Below are 15,031 nucleotides of genomic sequence, written 5' to 3' on the forward strand. Positions count from 1 at the left end.
AGCAAGGGTTTTTCACTTTTAGTGCTCCAGGGGCCGTTCCCACAAGACAGCCTACATGCAGCAACGTCTGTTGGGAACGGATTCTGTTTGGGAAGCAAGAAACGGAGCGGCTCAGACACAGGCTGGGCTGTGCCAGCAGGCGCCTGTGTTTGGAACATCCCTGGGAACAGTGTCTTAACTAGCACAGAGGTACCTTTGGGTAACATTATCGTAAATAGAGGTTCCTAACAATAGATTAGTAACACTAAGACTGTACTATGGATTATTTCTCTTTCTTAGATAGGTCAGAGAAGAGACATTTCTGACAATAATACAGTTTAGACATTCCTGGGTTCAATCAATTTTTTTCTTACTGAATCAAAACAGGGCATGGAAATGGAAACCTTGGGAATAGTAATGGCACAGAAGACCCTGTCGTAACAAACAAGTTGAGTCAATTAATGACAAACCGGTTTTGAGTAAATTAAATAGAATAACAGAGTATGACTGAAATCACGTGTCTGAATTAAAGTGGGAAAAGTTTGACATAAATGTAAAAAATTATTCGTTACTAAGCAATTCTTTATAAAACCCAGAGTAGCTTTGTAATTTAGATGTCAAACAGGCCTGACATTTCTTCAAAACAGATTCCTGACAGTTTCTTATTTTTATCTGTAGAAAAAAAAAAAAAGTTTTTTCAAGGCCAAGTGGGTTGAATAACTACAGAAATAAACAACAAACCTTCAGCAATTAAAAACCACAATCAACCCCCAAGTCACAATAGCCTTAGAAGTCAAGGAGTGCAGAGGTGAAGTGAAATTAGACCAGAAGTCAAGCTGGGCAAAGCCTCACAAAAGGTAATAATTACAAACAGGTTGTTCAGCCATATAGAAAAGAGAATATAAATAAATGCAGCAGCCCGGCAGCAAGGACGAAATAGAAATCCAGGATGATTAGGTATAATCTAAACCCTCAAAATTAGTATTTTCTGTGCCTTTGTGCACATACGTATGCATGTGCAAAAATACTGTTAGTGTAGTGAGAGGCCAAAGGCAGGTAATGACAGTCCAGGTAACGACACAGGAGTAATGCCTGCGCAGAACACACAACTTGGGAGCATAACCCGCTTTAACAGAGAAAACCAGAGGATTTGTCCCCAAATCTCCTAACAACCAGACATTAGACTGCAGGCCCAGGAGCACAGCTGACTGTTTGAAGAACTTACACTTTACATCAACAGACATACTTGCTCTGCTTTCATCAGCTAACTGGAATACTTGTTTCTAAGGGGGTGGGGGAAGCGACTCAAGCATCAACATGCCTTTCCATCCAACCTCAGCAGCATGAAAACTCTCAGCTTTCAGGATTTCCTTGATTATCTTTTAAAGGAAGAGATAATCAAGAACATTATGTCAAGAAGAAGTGCAGTGCAATGGTGTTTACTAAGTGTAAAACACATCTGACAATTCCTACAAGTCTGTTAAGATGATACCCGTGTTTCAGGCAATAAATATTTTAAACTACCCCTTATCTAGGCTTTACTGAAGTATTCAACGTACCACAGGCAAAATAATTATAAAGGCAGATACAGAGAAAACCAGTAGAAAAAGCATGAGATGGACAAGAAGTTGGTTCAAGAATAGTCAGGTTAGAAAAAGTATCAAGTTAAAGGGATGCTATTAGTAGACTTTGCAAAGTTTTCTTACAAACCCATAACAATGTGAGTTCCATCAACCACCTTGTACCACTACTAGTATCTTCCAGATGTGAGATACCCTTACACTTCAGGTATAGGATGACCAGGGACATCCTTAAGGAGCAAGCCAGAGACAGAACAAAATTCAAGCACAAGAATGTAAAATCATGCCTTTCGGAACTAAAAAGAACATTATGATAAGGACTTGGGACTTAGAAAGAAAATAATCTCCAAGTATTATGGCTGTCCTGATAATTATGAAAACCTAGTATGACACAGCCTAAGGAAATTCAGCAGGGAAGCCAGAAAGACTCCTAAACCATTGAGAAGGTTAAGACAGAGTTAGAAAACCTCAAGAACATTTCCATTGCATGGTGCCTGTGACACTAACTTAAGACCTAGTGGTTGTTTGTTCCTGTTCTTCATTCTCTCAGTTTCAAAGAATCTCTGCTCAAGTATTTGTGTAGACTTGTTAATCTCATTTCCTTTAAACAGTTTTTACCTTGAAAGCCCCAGATAAATGTCCCTTGGTTCAGGTTAGCCGGCAGCTGAGTGAATAAGCTTCCCCAGTTGTCCAGATCCACCAACACAATGTGAGTCATGGTACTCAGGTAGTCAAGATCAGGAAGTTCACCATCTTCAATGGGATAAAAAAAGACACATTTAAAGTTCACCTGACTTTATGGTCAGCCAACATACATCAACGTAAGATACGCTTTTAAAAATGCATGTTTTCAGCTGTTCTACAAGCTAAGAGTTATAAAATATGATCCCATTTGGCAACTGCATTGTTTTAAAATCAAGTGAAGTAGCATTTAGTAACGCACAAATCAGACAAAATTAAGTGGAATGCAGCTGTACGACGGTATAGAGCTGGATAGTTCTGCGCTAAGCACATAAAGCAGTTGTCCTGCCCTGAAATATTTTAATAGTCCATTTAATATTCAGCTGTGCAACCCCTACTACAGCAAGTCTCTGTAACATTTAATGGCTTACATGCATAAAAGCATGTGAAATGTTTAGAGCTGTACTTTTTGCTGTATATCTAACATAAATATCAACCTTTTAATCAAAAGCATTGAGACACCATGAGTAACTAAAACCACTTCCAACTTTTGAACACAAGGTATACATTTAGCATTCTTGATGTCATTCACAGAAGTGATATGAACTTAAAAAAATATTTGCAGGCTCAAGGCAAAAAATAACCCTAATACATCCTGATAGTTTCTCACCAGAAATTATTTTTTGGCAAGCTAAGGAAACTGTGAAGATGGTGTTACAAGAGGACTGCCCACACAGAAAGCACTACCAGGCTCATAAATATTTGTACATACAAAGAAGGCATGTTTCTCTTGAATGTGTGTGTATTATAGGCCACTTTTACATTTCAAGGAGTTAGATCCCTATTTGGGGTCCTTGACTGTCCTCTTCCTTTTAACACCAAATCATGCTCCCAATTAATTAGAAAATTAAATTTTTCAGTCCCAAAGCTCTCACATCTGCCTACTTTGTGAGGTTTTTTTAAAAGACTTCATGCATACAGCAGTAAATTGTTGAGTCCAAGTTCTGGAAACTCAAAAACTGAGAATTCAAAATGCAGCTTTAAGAAACAACAAGTATTAAATTCTGAGTTGATATACAGACGGGATATAGGCAAATGGTATGCTACATACTTGTACTGACATTGAAACTGTGTTAAAGACAACAGTATTTTTCTAATGTTAAAAAAAAATAAAAAAAAATTCTACAAACCTTCACCAGGGTCTTCAGAGTGTGCTGAGTTTTCTTTTTTTTCTTTCTTTCCCTGTATTGGTCCCTGCAGAGGAGACGACTTTGGTCTTCCCTGAGTCTTGGATGGAGATGCTTCAGGTTTTAGCTTGTGAGGTTTTCTGTCCACACAAGCCCCACTCGCTGTGAACTTGAATACTGTATTTTTCGATTCTGATGCAAGACTTGATAAATCAGGTTTCTGCAAGAAGCAGTGTTTCATGTGATAGTGCTGATGTGCACTCTGAAGATCGTCAAAGTTTTTGTTGCACGCAGCACATCTAACAACATACATCTCTTCTTTATGTCTCAGTGACGTGTGACTGTTGAGATGACTGTTCAATTCAGCAAAATTCTGTGCAGTTGCAGAACAGATGCAGCATCGAAACCATAAGTTTCCTTTTTGCAGCATGGCTTTCTGACAATCCACATAGTCATTCCTCCTGTTTATTTTGGAGACATAAGTTGTCCGGCAACCACAGGTTAAACGGTCTCCTTTTTCTACTGGGAGGAAGTCCTCCTCTTTTTTTATTGACATTTCCATCTGCTCAGGCACAAATGCATAGTCTGTGCTATGAATCTCCTTATAATGGAATAGAAATTCATCTTCTGTGTCAAAGAAGAGATTACCACAAAGGCCGCAGAAGTATTTGGTCTGTACATCCTGGTTATGGTGCTCTTGGAAATGTCGCTGTAGCGTTCCTACTTTCAGAAAGTGATTTCTGCATAAGCCACAGCTGTATCTGTGAAATGCGTGGCTTTCTAAGGACATGCAATGCTGTTTAACGCTCTCTTCAGATTCAAACATCTCCTCACAAATATGGCATTGCCATTGTCCCAGAATAGGACTTCTTTCAGGGGAGAGTTCCATAGGACTAGGAACGCAGTCTTTCCTTTCACCTGCAGAAATGCACTCTGTATCAGAAACGGATGGCATAGGTTCATCTTCTAGAGCTTCTTGCTCATAATAATAACTATGTCCACCATGAGATTCAGTCACGTGACCCATAATATCCTCTTCTCTGAGATCTACAGAGCACGCTCTGCACCAGAGAAGAAAATTAGTCAAGTGTGCTCCTCCATGGAATCGACTCATATGCAGGCGGATAATGCTTGAATTTTCAGCAAGCTTTCCACACACAGCACACTTGTGACAGATCCTATTTGCTGATAAAATGTGCTTTTCTACTGATTCTTCTGTAAAAAACTTTTGAAGGCATTCACAAAACCAGGCTTTTACTTTGCAAGCATTACCTTGACTTTGGTTTGCCACAGGATCTTCCTTTTCACCTTCTAAATCGCTCTTCCGTTTTGAAGGAGTAGATCCCCTTTCACTGATAGACTCATTCGGAGTCAAATGTCTTTTAAGTAGTGGTCTTGATCGATCCACAATATGGCACAAATGAGACTGATTTTTATTTTTCCCATTGATATGACAGAACATCAAGATGGACTCTTCCATTGTACTAAGAACTTTAACGTTATGTTGAGTGGTTTGCTTATGCTGGGCGATCTGATTCTGATCAGCAAACAGTGTATCACAGTTCTCACAGTGACCTTTTGTTTTAAATATCTCTGCGACTTGGGAGATGCTCTTCTTTGACACTGCCACAGGCCCAGAATTACGACAACGTGTTCTAGAACGGATTAAAAAAATAAAAAGGTGCTATGATTTAAAAAACCCGTAACAATTTATTGTCATTAAGACAATCACTATCACCTGGGAAGGGGAACCAGGGAACCCAAGGAAACACAAGGATTGAAATATAAGTAGATTTAATAGGATAAGACTAAACAATTAATAGTAATACTAAAGAACCAGTATTGATCCCGATACTAATATAAAATATACCAGAATTATACCAGCAGGAAGCTGTGCACTCCCAGCAGTGGACAGCAAGTGTCAGACACTGTGGTGTGCAACACCTTCGGGAGAAAAGGAAGGCCTCAGGGGTCCAGCACTGGGGCAAGAAGTTCTCTGGACCGCTGCCATCAAGGGAATGAGAGACTATGCAGCAAACTTTCTAATTTATATCGAATGCTATGTTCATGGTGTGAAATAATCCTGTGGGTCAGCCTGGGTCAAGTGCCCGGGTCTCACTCCTCCTCATCCCTGCACCTGGCAAGGCTTGAAAACACCAAGGCCTTGAATCCCACATAGCCTTGCTGGATGTAAAGTAAATATGTTCACGAATTCAGACACTACAGTCTTCTAAAAGCGCAGTTTTCCCAAGCATTAGAAATCAGTCCTGTTATATCAAAACCTGAAACATTTTAAAACTTTGAGATGTACTTTGAAATATTACCTACTAGCCACAGCAATTAGCATGTGGAAATAGCATCCTCTGTATACTTTAACTCACCAGCAGCTTGCCAACAAAGACATGCAATGCGCATCTAATCTCTGCACTTCCATGAGAATTAGGTGCTAATTTCTGAAACTAGCACATAGATTGATGCTTACTTTGTTGACTCAATACATTTTAGAAATCCAATGCTGCCAACTTGTTGGGGTTGTTCAGCCCAGACGAGAGAATGCTCCAAGACAACCTTATTGTGGCTTTTCAGGCCACTGTGACTTAAAGGGGGCTTACAAGAAAGATGGGGACAGACTTTTTAGCAGGGCCTGTTGCGATAGGACAAGGTGCAGTGGCTTTAAACTAAAAGAGTGTAGATTTAGACTAGATATAAGGAAGAAATTTTTTATAACGAGGGTGGTGAAACACTGGAACACGTTGCCCAGAGAGGGTAGATGCCCCGTCCCTGGAAGCATTCAAGGTCAGGTTGGACGGGGCTCTGAGCAACCTGGTCTAGTTGAAGATGTCCCTGCTCATTGCAGGAGCGTTGGACTGGCTGACCTTTAAAGGTCCCTTCCTACCCAATTACAGTGGAACAGAGACCAAGTTCTGTTGCTGTGTTCCAGAAACTAACAAAAAGGATATAGACATTGATCAGCATTCTGCAGTGGATTGTGTGGGGTAAAAAAAGAATAAGAGACATGGAAAGGGGGCAGTTTTGTGATAGTTTACTCAGGAAGTCAACATTCAGATGGTCCTAGATGTCCTGAAATCCACTCACACCACTAAGAACACGCCTGCCTACCTGTTACCGACCTATGGATGATCGCATTATAAAGACAGCTGTTGCTCACAAACCTGAAATGAGCCGTTAATTCCATATGCGAGCGTAGTATCTGGCAGCAGGATATACACTTCACTTGGAAGGGGACCTCTTTGCACAGAGATATCAGAAGGTTCTTTGCATACGATGGGAAAGGTAGAGGAAGGCCAGCCTTCATTTCATCTATAACATGGAACAGCAGAAAGTCCAATCACACATTCAGGAGTTCTTTCATAGTATTTCAGCTCTCAGATGACAGTTACAATTGTACTCGTTTGTCACAGCGTTCAGAAGGCAAGTTACCGTGTGTCAGCTGAGCCACACTAATTGTGCAATGGGAAGTTTTAAGTTAAACTGCATTAATTTTTTTAAGTTCTGCAATGATCTCCTATATGAATCTGTTTGCATCTTGTTTTTTCATACTTGGTGACTAACTCTACTTCCCTTGTCCTCCTTCTACAAGGTCAGATCGGATCTCTCTCTTAGGAAGGTTCTTATTGACCTTCTTCCCCTCCATCTATCGTCACCCGTCTACTCTCACTACATACACTTCTGTTTAAAGCCATAATGTGTTTAAAAAAGAAAAAAGTATGCATTCATTTAACAAGTTCCCACATACTCTGACCATCTCTCTCTTTCCCACCCTCGATGTTAATTCTCCTTAAATTTTTAGGTGCAGGACTTTCTGTTGTTGCAAGTTGTTGCTCCATGTCCAACTCCAAGTGCCAGCAGAATAAAAAATTTTCTATTGAAAAGGGAATGGGAAATGTCTTATGAACTATATATTGCTGTTAATGTTCTGCATTTTAGGAGGCAAATTCTCTTTGAATTTTCTGTTTAGTAAGATGTGATGAACAGCAAGTGGTAATCTGAGGTTATGCCTTTCAACTAACTTCACTGCCAGATCCTACAGACCATGCTGATAATATTAATCATGAAGACCTACCAAAGCAAAGGAAAAAAATGGAGCACTACCTTTTTTTGTTCTGAGTTAAGCACTATCCATCTCTAAAGAATAAAACTATTTTATGCTTCTAGTCTTTTCAAAGCAATAGCTCACCAGCAATCTTTTTTAAAACTTATGGCCTGATTTTAAAGGCATGCATGGTCAACACATTCAGAATTAATAACCTCTTTGAGAATAAAAGTACATTAGATTTACAATACGTAAGAGAACTCAGAACCATGGAGCTGACTGTCATTTCCATGAAGACGACAGTACTGACTCGACCTGCAGGAGGATTCCTTAAGCCTGTCTTTACTGTACACTTCCTGCAGCCACCGTGGGAGAGGGCAGAAGATATAATTATGAAAATGAGAAATAACAACTATACCAATCCTCTTGGCCATGTAGGCTTATCCTGAAAGATACGCTGTCTGAAGTATGGCAGCTTCTTGAATAAGAAGTCAACTGCATCTCTGCCTCATCTGTCTCAGCCACCTCCCTAACATTAAAGTAAATGCTTTAATGCCTATTGCTCATGTCAAAGCTAGAAAGTCAGTACAGCTGCGGTAGTCATTAACCCTGTTTTCAAGACCATGACCAGACAGATATCTTGTGTGGAATCTAATAAGTATGGTTCAGGATGTTACCAGGTCACAACATAAACAGTATTTTAGCCTTCAGTAGCAACGCAGCCAGTGCAAGGCAGCAGACTGGCAGCACCATTCCAGCTAAGCAGGCTAAATTTGCAATTATACGGAGAAAAAACCAGAAACTTTCACAGGTCTTTTCCATCAGGAATGCCAAGGAAGCTGACGAGAAAAATAACCTCCAGCAGACTTCAGACAGTAGAGTACGGGGAAGGATCACCACAGCCAGTCTGACTGGAATTAAAAAAAGAAATCTGTGTGTTTTGGTCTGAGTTCCTATTGACATGCTAAACGTAAACTTATTTAGGACAGTAGTTGCACAGAATCACTGGAGGATGAGAAGCTTATACAAGAGACCTGGAGATAAAGGAAAGTATGCTTCTCATTACAGCACCTGTGATGGAGGAATCATTTCTACACAAAAATATGAATTTCAAAGCATCTCCTCTCACAGAACTGTATCACGTTTAAGACCTTAAAGGAAAAAATAAGAAATTCATTAAAAACAAACTTTAAAATCTTAAGCTTTTTTACACAGCAGAAAAATGTCATATCATAAGGATCAATTATCAGAAGGAATGAAAAGCAGTACACTTAGTAGCAACATACCGTGCAATTTAGAAACCTGGAGGAAGTGGTTCTTTCCTGACATATGCTGCAAGCATTCATCTCTTTCGGTGAAAAGGAGAAAGCACTTTGGGCATGCAAAACACTGAATATGCTGTGGAGGGAGATCTTTTTTATGTCCGTCATTTTCACTGAGCTGCAAGAGAAAATGATCTAGTTAGGAAAAATATTAAGTAAAGAAACAAACCAGTCCCAGTTCTCCTTGTGTCCTTCCATTCCTCTCTCCCTTCTGTGGTAATATTTTCACTTTTAGGTTTTCAGCTACCACATCTATGTTCATCTACAGCCTCCCCCTATGCACTTCAGCTCATGAGTCACAAGGGATGGGCCAAACTGCCGTTGTCAAACTCAGCTACTCAACCTTATGACACTGGCAACTTTTCCATTCCCTTCTTGCACCACTGGCAGGGTCCACCTTCCCCAGGAGCTACGGGTTCCATCAGTTCTCAGCTAGTCCCCTTGCCCGGGCTCTCAGAAAAAGCTCCTTCTGTCACTAAAGCAGCTGCTTTTCCTCATGTAGGTTCTTCCCTAATCTTGCTAACCTCCACCTTCTCAAAATGCTGCTCCTCAGCAGGCCCACGACCTTGATAAAAGTCAACTCCTTCCACCTCCTTTGCCTCTACATCAACTTCAGATCTCTACCTTCAAGATAAAAAAATCTTTAAATTTTGCTTCTGACATTTTTGCTTACTCCTTTCTTATGTCACTCAAAGAATCTTTTTGATATACTTCTGCTTTCTTCCACAGCTTTGTTTAGGACATCTTTCCACACCAAAATAATCCCATCTTCTTGCCGGCTGTAAGAGCTGCTCCCTTTCCCCAAACTTGTCTGGTAGTGCCTCTGGACTCCGTGCACAGGCACACACACAGCTTGGAAGCAACAGAAAGGGCAGGGACAAACTACGATGCAATCTTTCTGTCTTGTCAGATAAGACTATACAGCAGGATTTACTACTGCTAGCTAAAAGCAGTCTGATTTTCAGAGTATCTAAAACTTTGCCTAAATTTAACATGGCTTCTGGAGGCTAGATGGGTACACAACAAAACTTTAACTTTGAAAATGCTATCCATCATCCAGTTCAACACCAGACTGCTTCTGGTTTCATAGTTTTATTTAAGATAACACCTGTCATTGAAGTGAAGTTTTACAGCAGTAAGTGATGAACAGAAGGGAAAGAGTGAGCACTGTCAAAAAAAAAAAAGAAGAGTGGAGGTAGTGAAGAACAACAAAAAAAAAAGCAAACACTATTAGCTTATATTCAAAGCAAAACTCAAATGCTAGATTATCCTTTTCCCTTGTGCAAGTTAACTAGAGAATAGCACCAAATACATCTATCAGAGAGATCTGAAATTGAGAAGAAACACTTGCATCAGAATCACCCAATTTTCTCATTCTGTTGCCTCTTTTTCCCCCCCATCTCCATTCAGCTGCTTTTCTTTACCGTCACTTATTTCATCCTAACTTCTTGCCTTTATCTTTCATAGTTTTGGAGATGCAAAAAAGGGGAAAACCTTTCGACAGCACCAATAGAGAGATAAGAGGTTCAAGACAGAACTATGGTCCTTTCAAAAGTATGCTGGAAAGTACAACCTAATGGTCAGACCTCATGGGAGTACTGTCAGGATATACCAGGCGTTTGAAAGACAGCAGAATAGGAAAAACTATCTTTAAGACTAAAAGAAGGGAGGGGAGAGAAAAAGGGTTAAAAAAAAAAAAAAAATCATAATTCTACATTTTGAAAACCTCTACTACATTCAGTCAGGCGAGTTACTTATCCTTATGGTCTTGCCTTAGATAAAAGATGATCGCTGTACTGCTGAGAGGTGGAAAATCTTTTGCAGCATACCACACAGGCAACAGCATTATTTGGGGGTCCATGTAATGTGACTGTTGGGTCACAAGGAGAATGATCAAACCTGGAGAGGAAAAAAAACAAACAAAAAACCAAACTAGTCCCCTCTAAATAGTCAAAACATTTTTTTTTAAACGGGGAAAAAAAATAATAATCTGCCTTTTGAAGCTGTTGGACAAAAACCAAGCAAATCAACCTAAACTGTAGAATTCCTCACTTCCCCCATCATTAACTATATCAGTTGAAGTATCCTGTACAGGGGTGATTCTCCCTGTGGCTTACCTGTTGTAATGATCACTTTGCAGAGGAATCATACTGTTTGTAAGAGCAAGAGAACTAACAAAGCCTCAATCTCCTATAGAGATATTTTTATTCCTATAGACGGATGTATTTATTTTTACCTCCCTTTACTAGTTCTGGCTGGGATGGAGTTAAGTTTCTTTGTAGCAGCTTGTACAGTGCTGTGTTTTGGACTTATGTTTTAGCTGTCGCTGAGCAGTGCGTGCACAGCATCAAGGCCACCTCTGTTTTTCAGATTGCCCCGCCAGCAAGTAGGCTCGGGGTAGGCAAGAAGCCAGGAGGGGGATACAGCTGGGACAGTTGATCCCAACTGGCCCGAGGGATATCCCATAGCAGATGACACCACGCTCACCAATAAAAGCTAGGTGAAGGAGGAGATGTTCAGAGTGATGGTGTTTGTCTTCCCAAGTAGCTCTTATGTGTGATAAAGCCCTGCCCGCCGATGGGAACTCCTTATGTTGCTTTGCCTGCATGCACAGCTTTTGCTTTACTTATTGAACTGCTTTTATAACCAGAGTTTTCTCACTTTTACCTTTCCAATTCTCTTTCTCATCACACTGGGGTAAGTGAGCAGATGCGTGGGGTTGAGCTGCCCCACCAGGGTTAACCCACAACACTCCCCTCAGCATGTCTCCTTACCATCTCCTCCACAACAGAGTCACTAGTTAAAAGGCAGTATATGCTGGAATTGACCCCCAACACAGTTAATTGTTGACTAGCAATGATCAGCTATGAACAAATGTCTGGCCTATAGCTCTTGCTCCTCTTTCCCTTCATTAGGGGCATTTTTTTTTAATCTTACCATCAAGATGTATACGTTAACTTTTTGCTCTTTTTCAAGTTTGCATGCAAAAATAACAGAACTGGAGATTAGAAATCTTGTTTCTCAAAAAAACCCCAGATATTAAACAAATGCTTAACAAGAGGAAGAAATCAATTCTGAATGAAAAAAAAAAAAAAAAACCCAAACAAAACCCCCCAAAAAAAATCCCAAGCAAGAAGTTCATCACATCATCTATATAAAATCTGTAACATACTAATCTGCTCTCCAAATGGAATTTTGTCACTATAGGCAGTTTAAAGTAGACTTGATGCTGATGCCCTAAGTTTGAGCATATTCTTTCATTATTATTTCTTGCACTGAGCTCTTGTACTATGTCCTTACCTCTGAAGGTGACCTAGGAGAAGATGTCCATTATCAAACTCTCTGTTGCAATGCACCACAGGACAAGATATGGGGCTGCTCTTGACGTGTTTCTGACCTGCCCTCCTACAAATACCCCCTTTTCCACTGTTAACGGTGCCTGGTTTGAGACCTGTGTTATAAAACAAATCACTTAAGCCTCTATAATTCAGATTCTGGTTAAGAAAACAAACAAAATAACACACAGGCTCTAAAACATTTAAAAATCAAGTTATATTGATTCTTAACAGCAAGCTAACAATGCACTGTAACTCAATCCTGCTACAGTAAGTCTGCTTTTTCAGCTGAAGCATCTGTCTCTTCAATCTCCAGTAGGATTACTTTTCAAACACTTTGACACCCTTCCTCTAGGTCCTCCAGTGATTGAACTTCCTGAAGTTATATTCACTTATGTAGACATTCGACTGAGCAACAGAGCAACAGTTCAACAGTAGTATTTTCCTTCTAACAGCTTTGCTTATAGAAGTAGTTAACATTGCCTTAGCGGCAAAAGTGCAAAAGTTTTTAGTGCAACTTAGTGCAAAAGTTTTTAGACTTTATATATTAAATTTTCTAAGCAGCAAAACATTACAAGAATAGCTTTTATGGCAATGAGTGCATAAGAACTTTCAAATGCCCCACTCTAGCTAAGTGGTTATGCTTAAGAGGCACCTGCAAGCTCAATGTTAGTACTGATCAATGCAATTATCACATGTTCTGTTCTGCAATGCAAGACTTAGAAAACCTATCACTGAAGCTTAATCTCCTATTCTTACCTGGCATTTTTAACCACTGGTCCACGCATAATCTTGCGGCTTCTGTGTCACTGTGTTCCCGAATGAATTCTAGTTCTTGTAATCCGTGAGCATACTGGGAATCAACTTTCTCCTGAAGAGAAAAACATATCAGGCAAGGTGGCAATCAAATTTAAAAAAAAAAAAAAAAAATATTCAAGATTAAGTATGTATACCAAAACTTACACATGGGTCTCCAAAACCTGAAGGAAAAAACCACTCACAAAAACCTAAGGGGGAAAAAAGCTTGACTGACTTCTATATAACACAATGACGATGGAATAAAACAGCAATACAAAAATAAATTAAAAAAATAGTGCTAATTTTTGTGGCCCAAATAAAAGCTACAGCCTCGGTCAATTAATTTATTTTTATTGTACCTACTGAAGTTTCTGAAGCACGTACATAACCAAGAAGATTTTTAAGTATACAAGATTATAAAAAGAATCAAATAATAATGAAATTTAAAAAAAAAAGTGACAAAATGGTTACTGAAACCAAAGAGTCAATTTCTTCCACTTCTAAGGCAAAAAAACCCACCCCATAGTAGTTTCAATTGGAAGAATAATTTTAATTCTGCAGATTGCATTACCTGATGAGGAGTAAAGAGCCACCCAGCAGGAAAATATTCATCATCAACAAAAGGATGTTCTAGCCTTTATTCTCAGACTACTTTAAAAGCTATCTCTGATTCCACTTAACAGTTGAGAAACTGTATGTGGAGACATTAAGAGACCGCCAAATCCCAAGCGGAGGAGACAGGAGAGGGATGTAGGCCTCTGGACTTCTAGGCTACCTTGGACTACACGTAACAGCCTTTTACTCTGTTGTATTACAGTTGCATAGTCTATTGTAGACTATAAGAAGCTGTAACTATAGGATAATTCTGTGACTGACTTTAAAAGCCATTAACAGTGTTCAGAAAATTGGGCTGGAAAGTCAGCATGTTCCAGAAATATTGGATTTGCATTTGTCCCTGTGAAATTTCATGAGGTTCTTGTAAGCCCATTCCTTCAAGCTGTCCAGGTCCCACTGATAGCCCTACCCCTAAGCCTATTGACTGCATCTCCCGGTTTGTAATAAAAATTAAAAAGTCATGCCTTTTAAGTAGCTGCACAACACAATTAACAGGATTCAACTTTAAAATTATGCTTTATACATAGAAAATTTTATCCCATTATAAAATATTACCCGATACAGAGATTTAATGTTGCAAATGGCTTCCCCAAAATCTCAGGCAAAAGCAGGTAGATAACTAGGTTTGCTGCATGGTGGTTTGTGACAACTGTTATTTTTCTATTATTTAACCAGAATAATTTATACTAAGGTCCCTCTGCTATATATACAAACAAGAAAACAAGTTTTTGCCATTGGTTTGCATGAAGTTAGGCTTTTTCCCCCCCCTTAGTCTTACTGCATAAGACTAGCAAATTGATCAGTTAAAAGCCACCAAAGAGACGACGTCTGTATTGTGTTTCAAATGATGCCCCAGAAGCAAAAATCTCCAATTACTAGTTCCAGGTCTGGCTCACCAATCTGTTTTTTTTTTAACTTAGTAGCAAAACCAAACACATTCGTGAATACAACGCCTGTATCACGCAATTCTACTGAAACAAAATATGTCCAATACCTTAAAGGCTTTGTTTTTCTCTTCTTTTTGCTGTTTCTCTACTTCAACGTGGCGTGCCAGACGATCCAAAGTTGATGCCACCCGTTCTTTCTGATAGTCAATGTGATCTTTACGTTTAGTACTTCTCTACAATTGAAAAGTTCAACTTTTAGTTGGTAATTGCTAAGTAACAGGCACTAATACAGTGAAAAGTGATGCCCAAGCATCAGGACATAATTCAGTATAGATACTCTGATCCTAAGTTCCATCATCTACCTTGCTAGTTTTCTCTTCCTATTTACCAGCATCCCTAACTGCTGCTAAAAAACAAAACAACCCCCACTCCCCTTGTTGTGGTTTGGGCTACCTCAAACCACGACACCCTTACATATTTAAGGCAATTCAGTATCAGCCTCACCAAAGCACTAGAAGGAACACAGATGACTCTGCTGGGTGACCTAGAGGTCTCCAACAAATTACAAAGTAAGTAAGTTTTTCTAAGTAGGT

At 39.5% G+C, this 15,031-nt stretch overlaps 1 protein-coding gene across 2 annotated transcripts in view; it reads right to left on the minus strand.

Moving 5' to 3' along the window:
• Positions 1-15,031, minus strand: part of ZNF451 (zinc finger protein 451) — a 41,090-nt gene that overhangs the window by 17,258 nt on the left and 8,801 nt on the right. For both annotated transcript variants that reach the window (XM_074153215.1, XM_074153214.1), the window contains exons 4-11: positions 14,546-14,671; positions 12,898-13,009; positions 12,104-12,254; positions 10,576-10,702; positions 8,768-8,921; positions 6,601-6,748; positions 3,431-5,082; positions 2,178-2,312 (exon numbers count right to left, since the gene is read on the minus strand). In XM_074153215.1, the coding sequence (XP_074009316.1) occupies positions 2,178-2,312; positions 3,431-5,082; positions 6,601-6,748; positions 8,768-8,921; positions 10,576-10,702; positions 12,104-12,254; positions 12,898-13,009; positions 14,546-14,671 (2,605 nt within the window). The remainder of the gene's footprint in view (positions 1-2,177; positions 2,313-3,430; positions 5,083-6,600; positions 6,749-8,767; positions 8,922-10,575; positions 10,703-12,103; positions 12,255-12,897; positions 13,010-14,545; positions 14,672-15,031) is intronic.

Source organism: Numenius arquata, chromosome 9 (assembly GCF_964106895.1).
Source record: "Numenius arquata chromosome 9, bNumArq3.hap1.1, whole genome shotgun sequence".
Lineage (NCBI taxonomy): Eukaryota > Metazoa > Chordata > Aves > Charadriiformes > Scolopacidae > Numenius > Numenius arquata.